The sequence below is a fragment of the Entelurus aequoreus genome, linkage group LG19 (assembly GCF_033978785.1).
Source record: "Entelurus aequoreus isolate RoL-2023_Sb linkage group LG19, RoL_Eaeq_v1.1, whole genome shotgun sequence".
NCBI lineage: Eukaryota > Metazoa > Chordata > Actinopteri > Syngnathiformes > Syngnathidae > Entelurus > Entelurus aequoreus.
This window is the reverse complement of record NC_084749.1, coordinates 18,501,196-18,515,463: the sequence shown is the minus strand read 5'-3', so window position 1 is coordinate 18,515,463 and position 14,268 is coordinate 18,501,196. Positions and strand designations below refer to the sequence as shown.

The window sequence follows — 14,268 nt, the reverse complement described above, 5'->3', positions numbered from 1 at the left end:
TTTAAAAGAATAGTGCTGAGTGATATGGAAAATAACACACATACATAAATATACACACATACATACACATTCACACACACGCACAATGGCACAATCGCATTATATTGGACCGCATCATATCTAGGGTTGCAAAATTCCGGGAATATTCAAAGTTGGAAACTTTCCATGGAAATTAACGGGAATTAACAGGAATTAAGGAGAAATTAATGGGAATAAACATTGAATGCAACATGCTAGATCTTGCAGCACAATTATTAGCTAAAACAACCTGATTTAATGCAAATCCAGTTGAATTTCAACCCTCCACTGTGCATTCCTCCATCACATGTGCAGTGCAGTCTTCCATCACATGCACAGATAATTCCCAGCATGCTACACTTCACAGGCCACACTAGTATTTGAGCCCAAGGACTTCATCTAGTCAGGTAAGTTTTGATGATATTACTGGGGTAAACATTTATTTAATTTCATTTGAATGGGAGACGTTAAGAGCTCTGTCACAGAATTAATAAAGCCCACAAGTTTAGGTACTACTTTAAATTATTGTGTGAATGCTCCAAAGCATTCACACACATGGTTTTCTACACTAAAATGCATCTATTTATTAGAGTTCTTCAACTTCTTCTTCTTCTTCTCCAGATTTTGGCGCGCTCTACCTTCCACATTTTTCACCCGATTCAAACCGTTCCAACTTCAAACTGTTCAGCCTATTCGGGAATCGCGGGCTTTCCCTTGAAAAATTCCAAAAATTCCCAGATTTCCCAGAACTCCAGGTTTTCCGGGACATTTTTCCCATTCAAAATGAATTGGCCATTTTTCAAACTTCAATCATTTTCACATTTTTCAAACCATTCCACCTTCAACATATTCCACCATCCTGGAAATTTAAACTACCTTTTTTCCAAGATCAAAAAAATTCCAGGATTTTTCCAGAATTCCTGGTTTTCCTGGCGATTACTCCTTCCACATTTTTCAACGCATTTCAACCGTTCTACGAAACATTCCTGTTTTTTGAACGACATTCCAGGAATTATGTAATACCATTTCTCAATTCAACACGTTACTACTTCAACATTTCTCAACCGATTTGAAAAATTCCAACACCAACCATTTCAACTCATCCAGACTATTAAATTATTTTTTTTTACCATTTTCAAAAAAATTCCCGCTTTTCCCGAAATCTCCCAATTTTGAGAAATTTCCATTGAAATCAATGAGACATTCTTGAAAGTTCCACAATTCCCACATTTTTCTTCTGATTCAAACCGCCCCCTCTCTAGGGGAGACCGAAAGCAATGGATGTCGAGTGGGTCTGACATAATATTGTGAAAGTCCAGTCCACAGTGGATCCAACATATCAGCCAATGTCCAGTCCATAGTAGGGCCAGCAGGAAACCGTCCCGAGCGGAGACGGGTCAGCACCGCAGAGATGTCCCCAACCGATGCACAGGCTAGCGGTCCACCCCGGGTCCCGACTCTGGACAGCCAGCACTTCATCCATGGCCACCGGACCTATGTTCTTACCTTCACGCCTTGTCCGGAATAGTCCAATTGCTTCCCGGGAGAACAAACCTCGCAGTAAGCTGCGACCCCCACGTTATGACAGTTACTATTATTATTTCTATTTACTTGCTTTTTCTTCTTTTATTTTGAAATTTTTTTTTTCTATATTTTATTCAGTTGCTTCAGTAATTACATTTTAAAAGAGCCATGTTTTTTAAATATATTGTGGTTCAATAAAGGAAAAAAAAAACAAAACAAATTAATAACAAGAGGAAAGAACATCCCTGTTTAATGTATATAGTTAGATTTTTAGGTTTCCGGCCCTAGCAATGACTGAAAAGGTGCAAGGAAAAACCCAGAGAGGTATTGTTGATTTAAGTCAGTTTTAAGCTTGTGGTTAAGCCCCAGCTAACTAAGGTTAGTAGCATTGACTGTTATGTTTTAGCAACATTAGTTTGGACAGTATTGGAGATGACGTGATCAAATCAGTGTGTGTGTGTGTGGTGGAGGGGGGTGGGCACATCTGTCAACATTTTCCATCTGCCAGTGCTGCGACTCTCTGGCTGCCTTCAATTAACCTCCCCCTTACCGACCTCAACTGGCTTAACTGGAAAAGCAATCAGGCGCAGGGAAAATATTATTTCTGAAAACCCGAAGTATGATAATTTGATGCGGTGAAATTACTGCACACAGAAATAGACACTTTTAAGTGTTAAAAATAATGTGATTGTTGTCTGAGGTGGGAAAGGTGAAGTCCTCTGGGGGGGGGGGGGGGGGGGGTTGATGGTTTCTGTGGAGCATCACTGCAGCTGGAGAAGGTAGAAAGTATGTTTTTTTTTTTTTTACTTTAGATGTCAGCAAATTCTGTTTCTGTAATATCGAGCGACTATTGTTGACGCTTTAGAAAACGCTAACATCAAGTTAATTTCCATTTCCAGACATATTTATACTACATGTATTTTCTGCTCATATTTTGTCTCTCCCATATTAATGACTTGCACATGTGTCATGGCCAACTACGCAAATTAGACAACAGCGTTACCCCACCCACTGCCACAAATAGATTGCAGTTATGTGGGAAACACAGCTGTTTAATGTCTTTTTTTAAAAAAAATAAATAAAATACACAGGCCAGGGTGTAAGTTCAGCTTTTGGTCAGAGCTGGGATAGACTCCAGCTCCCATGGAAGAATGGATTGACATGTGGTCATGGCAACATGTGTTTTCCATCCATCCATGCAAACGTTTTTTTTTTTTTCCACCGAGGGCCTCCTACTGAAAAATAATTAGGGGATGCAGGGGCTACATTGATTTTTTTTTTAAATGCTAAAAAAACATGTGTTTATGTATTAAGTCAACACTTTGTGTCTGTCAGCATTTCAGCTGTTTCTGTTTACTTTTTATACTTTTCTGGCCTACTTTTCAAATGTTTTTAAACTTTTTTTTGTTACATTATATTTATACAATGTGTTGGGGGCCAATAAAAAAATTAACCAGGGCTGCGGACACTAAATTTTTTTAATGTGATTTTATCTCAATCTATTGAGGGAAGGTGCTCTGTCCAATGGCATCTCTATAATTATCAAATTATTTTAGGTTGTACAATGTTATTGAAATGAGTAATAGAAATGATTACTAATAAAAAGACGTTCTCTTCTAGGTTATTGTTGCTTCCATTAAAAACTTTATTGTTACCATCAATCAATAGTTACCGTCTCTATTACTGTTTACACCATGTCCTTGCTGCCTATTTGTCACATCCTCCTGTTGACCTCCACTTTTCAGGCCCCTTAGTCTATAATACTGAAAATTGCATCAATAAAATATAAACTTGTTCTTTCACATAATCCTTTACCTTCTTTCAGTAAAATTAATGTAATGAGAAGATTTTAATATTTTAGGTTTATAACATTTAGCACAAAGGTTAAAATAGAACAAAAGTGCCTCGTATAGTTCTCTAACATTGCATGTAACTACTATGGCAATATATTGTTTTAGATAAAAAGTCAGTATTCACGACTCTTTGTGACGCATTTTTTTTCTAACAGCATAAGACTGTGCAAGGGTACCTAATGCTGTGGCCTGCCAGTGATCATAATTTGCGAAGCAGTGCGACATCTAGCGTTGAGATTTAGTACGGCAAGACACATATTATCGTGCTTTCTGCTCTTTTGTGGCTGGTGTTTAATATGTTGAACATCCACAGTGTTGTCATCATATATTTATCAGCAATAAAAAGTGCTACGAAGAAATTAATATCACGGATATGAACAAAAAAACGCACGTTTTCCTTGTGTCAAGAGGAGGACACAAATAAGGGAACACATGACGGAAATAACTTTCTAGCAATTTTTCCTTCCGGTCCTATTTTGAGTGGCGGACGGCAAGACTTGTTTAGCTAGTTTGGCGGTGCTTTGTTCGTCCTACGACAATGGCTGTTCCAGGTAGATATTATGATTTAAATCATTATGTTTGTGTACAAGTTTACTTTTTATGAGTAAATATACTCCAAAATTGTGTTCGCTATTGTTGAAGTTGCTTTTACTAGCTTAAACAGTGTAAGTAGTGGCGCTCTTTTTTTTTTTTTATGTAATTTTGACGTATCTAAAATGATTCCCTGCTGTGATGCCTTGTTTAGTTGGCACACTTTAAACTCTTATTTTTCAATTATTATCCAGGCCCGAATAAGGACAACATCAGAGCTGGGTGCAAAAAATGTGGATATCGTAAGTAGACCACCGTCTACAATACATTGGGTTTAACTGTCATATCTTCCTGGTTTGTTTCCTTTAAAACATGTTTCATGCCAATTATTAGGGGTTGAGTTGAGTTTGAGTTTATTTGGAAGATGCATGCATACAACCAGAGGTGTGTAGATTAGCCAGAAATTGTACTCAAATAAGAGTACTGTTACTTTAGAGATTTATTACTCAAGTAAAAGTAAGGAGTAGTCACCCAAATATTTAGTTGAGTAAAAGTAAAAAGTATGTTCTGAAAGAACTACTCAAGTACTGAGTAACTGATGAGTGACCTGTTCGTTTAATGATGACGGCAACAAATAATGCACAAAAACATAAAAATAGCAATGAGCAAATTCAGAGCCAGGAATATCTCTTAAAGGCCTACTGAAATGAGATGTTCTTATTTAAATGGGGATAGCAGGTCCATTCTATGTGTCATACTTGATCATTTCGCGATATTGCCATATTTTTGCTGAAAGGATTTAGTAGAGAACTTTGACGATAAAGTTTGCAACTTTTGGTCGCTGATAAAAAAGCCTTGCCTGTACCGGAAGTAGCGTGACGTCACAGGTTGTGGAGCTCCTCACATCTGCACATTGTTTACAATCATGGCCACCAGCAGCGAGAGCGATTCGGACCAAGAAAGCGACGATTACCCCATTAATTTGAGCAAGGATGAAAGATTCGTGGATGAGGAAAGTGAGAGTGAAGGATTAGAGGGCAGTGGAAGCGATTCAGATAGGGAAGATGCTGTGAGAGGTGGGTGGGACCTGGTATTCAGCTGGGAATGACTAAAACAGTAAATAAACGCAAGACATATATATATATATACTCTATTAGCCACAACACAACCAGGCTTATATTTAATATGCCACATAACAAACACCTCCTCCCTCCCGTCCATATAACCCGCCAATACAAATCAAACACCCGCACAACACACTCAATCCCACAGCCCAAAGTACCGTTCACTTCCGCAAAGTTCATACAGCACATATATTTCCCCAAAGTCACGTACGTGACATGCACATAGCGGCACGCACGTACGGCAAGCGATCAAATGTTTGGAAGCCGCAGCTGTGTACTCACGGTAGCGCATATCCAACTCAAAGTCCTCCTGGTAAGAGTCTCTGTTGTCCCAGTTTTCTACGTGTTTGTGTTGCTGCAGCCGGCCGCTAATACACCGCTTTCCACCTACAGCTTTCTTCTTTGCTGTCTTGATTGTTCATTAAACAAATTGCAAAAGATTCACCAACACAGATGTCCAGAATACTGTGGAATTTTGCGATGAAAACAGACGACTTAATAGCTGGCCACAATGGTGTCCCAAAATGTCCGCTACAATCTGTGACGTCACGCACAAACGTCATCATACCGAGACGTTTTCAGCAGGATATTTCGCGGGAAATTTAAAATTGCACTTTACCAATCTAACCCGGCCGTATTGGCATGTGTTGCAATGTTAAGATTTCATCATTGATATATAAACTATCAGACTGTGTGGTCGGTAGTAGGTTTCAGTAGGCCTTTAAGCAACTAAAACAATAATATATATCAAATACTAATACATTAACATAAAAAAAATTAAGGCAAATTGAGCCACAATAACTTCACAGCACCATAGGCTCAGTAGGCAGAGATTACAAAGGAAAATAACAAGTTAGCCTTTACGCAAACCATAAACTGATAGGTGTGGGGCTGCACCTGGGAACACACTCTGCACTTCTGATTGGTGTTTCCATGCATGCGTGAGTGTGTGTGCGACTGTGAGTGTGTGTGTCTCTGTATGTCTATGAGGCTGCAGTGCGTTAATAAATGTCCCCACACGATGTACATTTATTTATTTATTATTTATTAGCCTTTATTTAACCAGGTAAAATCCCATTGAGATCAAAGATCTCTTTTCCAAGGGAGACCTGGCCAAGAGGGCAGCAGCAAGGTTACATTAAAAACAGTAAACAAATACATAAAACATCACATTTACGACATTAAAACTTGCTCACATAACACATGTGCATACAGACAAGGTAGACTGCAGTCCTTTCACAGAAGCTTTAAACTCATTCAACGTAACAAGGGTTTGAAGTTTAATATTCGATTGTAGGTTATTCCAAGCCTTCGCTGCTGAAAACCTAAATGCTTTCTTGCCCAGTTCAGTTCTTACTTTGGGTACGGCAAATTGCAGAACATTCATTGAACGAAGATTGTGACTTCCTTGTTTCTTTGTTAAAAGACAAGACAGATAAGATGGAGTGATACCCAGAATGGTTTTGTAGATGAAAACATACCAATGATTGAGGCGTCGAGCACTTAAAGATGTCCAGTTAACCATTGAGTATAATACGCAATGGTGAGTAAGGGGAGCGCAGTTGGTGATAAATCTCAGTGCACCGTGGTACACACTATCCAGCTTGTGGAGACAACCAGCAGTAGCATTCATGTACAACACATCTCCATAGTCAATAACAGGTAAGAAGGTTGTTTCCACCAATTTCTGTTTCACAGTAAAAGAAAAACAAGACTTGTTTCTATAATAAAATCCCAGTAAAAGTTTCAATTTTTTTTCAATTTGACAGTGATTCATAGCAGGGAAGCTAACATCAGCCTACGGTGACAACCAAAATATCTACTAACGTTACTTACCGCGATGTGCTTCCTCAAATTTGACGTTGAGTTCATGTAAGCTTAAGCTTGTTGTTGTTTTGCCGCTGAAACAAAACAGCGGTCATGTGACCGCCTGGCTCTGTTTGATTGGTGAAACGGAGTCAAACATCACCAGTGACTGCATTTGAATGGTGAAACGGAGTCAAACGTCACCAGTGACTGTATTTGATTGGTGAAACGCAGGGATCCTACTTTGAAGGTCTGTCTGAAAAACCAAAACAAACAAAGCGTGCATTAACAGATCAATAAAAATCAGTAGCGAGCTGAATGTAGATAAATGGAGCGGAGTAAAAGTAGCGTTTCTTCTCTATAAATATACTCAAGTAAAAGTATGTTGCATTAAAACTACTCTTAGAAGTACAATTCATCCCAAAAGTTACTCAAGTAGATGTAACGTAGTAAATGCAGCTCGTTACTACCCACCTCTGCATACAACATGATACATCACAATGTCCAGTTTCTCTATTCAACATGTTCGAAAAGGAGTAGGAAGAAGCAGAGTAGGGCTGGGCGATATGGCCTTTTATTAATATCTCGATGTTTTTAGGCCATGTCACGATACACGATATATATCTCAATATTTTGCCTTAGCCTTGAATGAACACTTGATGCATATAATCACCAGTATGATGATTCTATGTGTCTACATTAAAACGTTCTTCTTCATACTGCATTAATATATGCTCATTTTAAACTTTAATGCAGAGAGGGAAATCACAAACAAGTCAATTTACCAAAACTGTATTTATTAAACAGTTATTAAGCAGTGGCACAAACATTCATGTCATTTCCAAAACAGAAAGTGCAAGATTATCAGAGACATTTTAAAACAAGCTATAATTGCACTTTTGTGAATGATGTCACCAAGATGACATATCAAAACAACACTAAATTAAAGTGTACTTTTTGTACAGAACACCACTACAATAGAGTTAGATTTGATCAGTGCTAAAACAGGACCGGATTTGGTACTCATACGTCCATACAATGCATCCATTTGTTTTCTGTACCACTTGTCTTCATTAGTATCATATATATATATATTAATTAATGTCCATACCTCCATGTTTTTAGCGGGCCACTTGACATTTGAGTGCAGAAACTTTGTGAGAGTTGACCCCCAGAAAGACATAGTTCTGGATGTAAGTAGCACCAGCACTGAGGAGAGTGAAGAGGAAGCCCCTCCTGTTCAACGCAATGAGAAGCTGGGCAGAAGCGGGCCGCGCCGTGGAGGTAAGACAACATCACCGTGATCCCACTTTAAAAGTACCCCTTGATAAGTCGTAAGTGATCTGATAAACATGAATCTTGCCACAGTTGGATTTGGTGCTACCTGTTTGCCCTTGCTCATAAATACATTATAATGGGACTTACTGTAAATGTAGCTTGTCCTTTCAACTCAGCACATTAGGTGGCGGTTTGCATTGTAACTCTGCCTCTTAACAGACCACACACCCCCCCTACACCCCAACCAATCCCTATACAATATCCTACCCTAATACCCTACTGTGCAATATTACCCTTCGAGTGCAATACGTCCGACACTGATTGTTATTTATTACTCCAGTACTCTTGTCTTGTTCTGTATATTGTACAGTATTTTGTATTTCTAGTGTTTTGTATATTGTATAGGATTGCTTATTATTTTTATTGGATAGTAGTCTGTTTATTTCAATTGTTAGTTTTTTCTTTATTACCTTTTGTGTAATTTATTTTTACCCCATATTTGTTCCCACTACCACACCTTAAGTTGGAGTCCTTAATCTCGTTATATGCAAATATAATGACATTAAAGTCCATTCTATTCTTCTATTCTATTCTAACCACAAATAGATTACAGTCCTGTGAGAAACACTGATGTTGTCTGCAATGTGTTGTTGCTTATACTGCTGATTGTTATTTGGTCTACTATTAGTGTTTTTTTTTGTTGCCTGTATTTCTGTCTGACTTTCCCTGTGTTAGACTCTCCAGGCGACGATCGTAGAAAAGAGAGGCACAAGCAGAAGAAGAGCAAAGACCGAAAAACAAGAAAGAGGTAGATTAAGTTTTTATGTGTCAACAACTACAGTTCTTCTACAATGAATCCGGAAAAGTATTCACAGTGCTCCACTTTTTCCACATTTTGTAATGTTGCAGTTTGCAAATTTTGTATTTTTTTTTTATTTTGCCAATTTATTCAAACTAAAAAAGTATTCACAGCCTTTGCGCAATACTTTGTTGATGCACCTTTGGCAACAATTACAGCCCCAAGTCTTTTTGAATACAATGCTCCAAGCTTGGCACACCTACCTTTGGGCAGTTTCACCCATTCCTCTTTGCAGCACGTCTCAAGCTCCATCAGGTTGGATGGGAAGTGTTTATTTATCCAGGATGTCTCTGTACTTTGTTGCATTCGTCTTTCCATTTATGCTTACTAGTCTCCCACTTCCTGCTGCTGAAAACCATCCCCACAACATGATGCTGCCTCGGTAGGGATGGTACTGGCCTGGTGATGAGTGATGCCTGGTTTCCTCCAAACATGATGCCTTTCTCATGGTCTGAGAGTTTTTCCTGGTTAATTTTGGCAAACTTTTTACTAAGAAATGGCTTCCGTCTGGCCACTATACCATACAGGCCAGATTGGTAGATTGCTGTGGAGATGGTTGTACTTCTGGAAGGTTCTCCTCTCTCCACAGAAGAATGCTGTAGCTCTGATAGAGGGTTCTCGGTCACCTCCCTAAATAAACTAAGATGAATGCAGCAAAGTACAGAGACATCCTGGATGAAAACCAACGCTTCCCATCAAATCTGATAGAACTTAAGAGGTGCATCAAAGAGAATAAGCAAAACTGCACAAAGATAGGTGTGCTAAGCTTGTGGCATCGTATTCAAAAAGACTTGAGGCTGTAATTGCTGCCAAAGCTGCATCAACAAAGTATTGATCAAAGGCTGTGAATACGTATGTACATGTGATTTTGTTAAGTTTGAATACATTGGCAAAATTAAAAAAAAAACATTTTCACATTGTCATTATGGGGTATTGTCTGTAGAATTTTGAGGACACCAATGAATTTGTTCCATTTTGGAATAAAACTGTAACATAACAAAATGCGGAAAAAGGAATTGCTGTGAATACTTTCCGGATGCACTGTACACGTATGAGCTTTGTAATTGTATTTTTACTTGAAAAAGTGGCGGGGAGGTTCGGTTTTGGTTTGTTGCCTTGCCTGCCTCATTGGAAAAAACACTTTAAATTGTTTCTACAAAACTTTGTAGAGGAGTACTGTATCTGCTAAGGTAGACCCCAATATATTGCAATTAGAGATGTCCGATAATGGCTTTTTTGGCGATATCCGATATTACGATATTGTCCAACTCTTAATTACTGATTCCGATATCAACCGATACCAATATATACAGTCGTGGAATTAAAACATTATTATGCCTAATTTTGTTGTGAAGCCCCGCTGGATGCATTAAACAATGTAACAAGGTTTTCCAAAATAAATCAACTCAAGTTATGGAAAAAAATGCCAACATGGCACTGCCATATTTATTATGGAAGTCACAAAGTGTATTATTATTATTATTGGGTAGGGAGTAGCGGGTGGGGGGGTGTATATTGTAGCGTCCCGGAAGAGTTAGTGCTGCAAAGGGTTCTGGGTATTTGTTCTGTTGTGTTTATGTTGTGTTACGGTGCGGATGTTCTCCTGAAATGTGTTTGTCATTCTTGTTTGGTGTGGGTTCACAGTGTGGCGCATATTTGTAACAGTGTTAAAGTTGTTTATACGGCGTGTGTGTGAAAAGCCGTAGATATTATGTGATTGGGCCGGCACGCAAAGGCAGTGCCTTTAAGGTTTATTGGCGCTCTGTACTTCTCCCTATGTCTGTGTACACAGCGGCGTTTTAAAAAAAGTCATACATTTTACTTTTTGAAACCGATATCGATAATTTCCGATATCACATTTTAAAGCATTTATCGGCCGATAATATCAGCAGCCCAATATTATCGGACATCTGTAATTGTAATTATATATTTAGTTTATCAAAACATGGTGGACATAACTTATTCTCCATTGGTGGTTGTCAACCACTTTTACTGATCATTGTTGCCATCTTTGGAACTGTATTACAGTATTATTGCACTATTTTACAACTTAAATGAACTACACTTTTCAAATATAAATATTTAGGGCTCGTTTGCTTCTCAGGTCTTCTTCAGGTTCAAGTGACGATGACGACGAGGCCACTAAAAAGAAAAAGAAGCGCAGCAGGTCCCTTTCCACATCGGATGACGAGGAGCGAAGAAAGAGAAAGAAACTGAAGAGCCACAAGAAGAAAAGTAAGAAGAGTAAACGCGAGCATGGGAAGCATCACAAGAAGAGGCAGAAGAAGAAGAAAGAGGAAAGCTCCTCTTCTTCCTCCTCCGTCTCCAGTGAATCAGACAGTGACTGAGCCGTGTCATGGTCCAGTTTATTTTTTCATTCCAAAGTCTCACAACTCAAAGGGTCATGGGAACAACATGTATTAAGTTGCTAGGTGGTGGGCTCGAAGCATTAGAGAAGTATTCTTAAGAAATAGCTTTCTAATATTTTACTCACTTGTGGAAATTATGAAGGCCATCGAGGAAAAGTGTGTAAAAAAGCATAAAACTGTACTGAAAAGGTCATTCTTGTGCTTCTCTGGACAATCGCGAGCCATGCCATGCGTAATATTCTTCAACTGTTACTTTTTGAAGAGTTCTACGCAATTACCACATAGGTTATTTGATGGCGGGAAATAACAAATTATATCACAAGTAACTTTTTGTTGTACCTGTTCTCAATAGGCAATAAAAAAATGTTTTTTATCTGTTGGCCACTTTTACTAATCTTTTTTGTATCAACTCAATTAAGATGACAATGACACAAACTTTGTAGATGTTACAACAGCACCATCTTTTGGAAATTTGTAAATAATATTACATTTGTTAGCAGTGGCGGGCCGTGCGTTTCCCACTTAGGCCTTCAGTGATGTCCGACTTTAAAGATTGCCTATCAAATTACCATCATTGATGTCACCACATGACCATTGCTGGAGTAATACTATACAGGAACACATTTACGCCCTACTGGGCATTCATTTGAACAGTGTACAAAACGGGTTATTTTCTGGCGCATTTAAAAATCAATTAAAACATATCTTATGTGGTACTGTTAAAATTAAAAACATTTAAAAATCATTAAAAGTGAAAAAATAAAATATTTGAACTCACAATTAGTAGGACCTATTCGACGTTGTATAAGCCAGTGGTACCCCTCGTCGGCGGCTTATTCGAGTGGAAATGGCGAGCATTTAATCGCCAGAACAGCTGAATCAGCTTCCGGGGTTGGCCGACATCGTCTCACAAGATGTAGTTTCTCTTTAAATATCCTTCTTGAAAATGGCCTTGCAAAAAGTATTTGGCCACCCATCCAAATGATCAAAATCAGGTGTCCTAATCACCTGGCCCAGCCACAGGTGTATAAAGTCAAGCACTTAGACATGGAGACTGTTTCTACAAACATTTGTGAAAGAATGGGCCGCACTCAGGAGCTCAGTGATTTCCAGCGTGGAACTGTCATAGGATGCCACCTGTGCAACAAATCCAGTCGTGAAATTTCCTTGCTCCTAAATATTCCAAAGTCAACTGTCGGCTTTATTATAAGAAAATGGAAGAGTTTGGGAACAACAGCAACTCAGCCACCAAGTGGTAGGCCATGTAAACTGACAGAGAGGGGTCAGCGGATGCTGAAGTGCATAATGCAAAGACTTTCTGCACAGTCAGTTGCTACAGAGCTCCAAACTTTATGTGACCTTCCAATTAATTAGCCCACGTACAGTACGCAGATAGCTTCATGGAATGGGTTTCCATGGCCGAGCAGCTGCATCTAAGCCATACATCAAGTCCAATGCAAAGCGTCGGATGCAGTGGTGTAAAGCACGTCACCACTGGACTCTAGAGCAGTGGAGACGCGTTCACTGGGGTGATGAATCACGCTTTTCCATCTGGCAATCTGATGGACGAGTCTGGGTTTGGAGGTTGCCAGGAGAACGCTACATTTCGGACGGCATTGTGTCGAGTGTGAAATTTGGTGGAGGAGGAATTATGGTGTTGGTTTGTTTTTCAGGAGTTGGGCTTGGCCCCTTAGTTCCAGTGAAAGGAACTTTGAATGCTCCAGGATACCAAAACATTTTGGACAATTCCATGCTCCCAACCTTGTGTGAACAGTTTGTAGCGGGGGCCCTTCCTCTTCCAACATGACTGTGCACCAGTGCACAAAGCAAGGTCCATAAAGACATGGATGACAGAGTCTGGTGTGGATGAACTTGACTGGCCTGAATCCGATAGAACACCTTTGGGATGAATTAGAACGGAGACTGAGAGCCAGGCCTTCTCGACCAACATCAGTGTGTGACCTCACAAATGCGCTTTTGGAAGAATGGTGGAAAATTCGTATGAACGCACTCCGCAGCCTTGTGGACAGCCTTCCCAGAAGAGTTGAAGCTGTAATAGCTGCAAAAGGTGGACCTATGGGTTAGGAATGGAATGGCACTTCAAGTTCATATGTGAGTCAAGGCAGGTGGCCAAATACTTTTGGCAATATAGTGTATATATATATCTGCCACCTAATCAACGTTTTGTTCTCCTTTTCTGCTATCCCTATCTGGCTATGGCGCAACACTTCCCGCTTCCTGCTAAAGTGCAACTTGTTATTGGATACTCCCTTTGGAATGACAAGTGAGTATCCAATCACAGTCTCCTTAACATCGGGCTACCTAGATAGGCTACTGTCAACAACTTGTGATCTGATTGGCTATCACAACTGTCTCTCAACTCTATGTATTCTCAAATTCATCCGTTAACATACCATGAATTGATTGACGTGGACCCCAACTTAAACAAGTTGAAAAACTTATTCGGGTGTTACCATTTAGTGGTCACTTGTACGGAATATGTACTGTACTGTGCAATCTACTAATAAAAGTCTCAATCAATCAATAACGGTCCCGATGAGTATCCAATCACAGGACGCGTAAACGTCACGGTCAACGTGAGGCCATCTAGAAGGCCTTACTGACAACAACTCGTGATCTGATTGGCTATTGCAACTGTCTATCAACTGTATGTCCCTGATCGCTTACAATGCACGGACGCCCGCATTGTTGATTCTGAAGGCCTCTGGCAGATTTGGTACACCATGGCAACATAAGCGAGCTGAATTCTGATTGGGTACAAACTACAAATAAAAACAACACCAATGGAAGGGGCATAATATGACATGAAGATAATATGAATAATTTTAGATATTTAGGGAAAGTAAATTTAAAAAAAAATTGTATCTTTAATTATGATCATTTAT

The 14,268-nt window shown here is 39.2% G+C and overlaps 1 protein-coding gene across 1 annotated transcript; it reads left to right on the top strand.

Annotated features, from left to right (window-relative positions):
* The first annotated feature begins 3,836 nt into the window (after positions 1-3,836).
* On the top strand, positions 3,837-11,735 carry srek1ip1 (SREK1-interacting protein 1). The gene is made up of 5 exons (XM_062027509.1): positions 3,837-3,946; positions 4,181-4,228; positions 7,982-8,140; positions 8,870-8,942; positions 11,098-11,735. Exons 1-5 carry the CDS (start codon positions 3,934-3,936, stop codon positions 11,339-11,341), a joined length of 537 nt encoding a protein of 178 aa, XP_061883493.1. The 5' UTR covers positions 3,837-3,933; the 3' UTR covers positions 11,342-11,735.
* The last annotated feature ends 2,533 nt before the right edge of the window (positions 11,736-14,268 follow it).

What these genes read in the sequence shown, in the direction of transcription:
- srek1ip1 (XM_062027509.1), top strand. An exon ending in GTGCAAAAAATGTGGATATC is followed by an intron (nt 4,229 to 7,981) that starts GTAAGTAGACCA and finishes CCATGTTTTTAG; the next exon opens with CGGGCCACTTGACATTTGAG. An exon ending in GACCGAAAAACAAGAAAGAG is followed by an intron (nt 8,943 to 11,097) that starts GTAGATTAAGTT and finishes TTTGCTTCTCAG; the next exon opens with GTCTTCTTCAGGTTCAAGTG.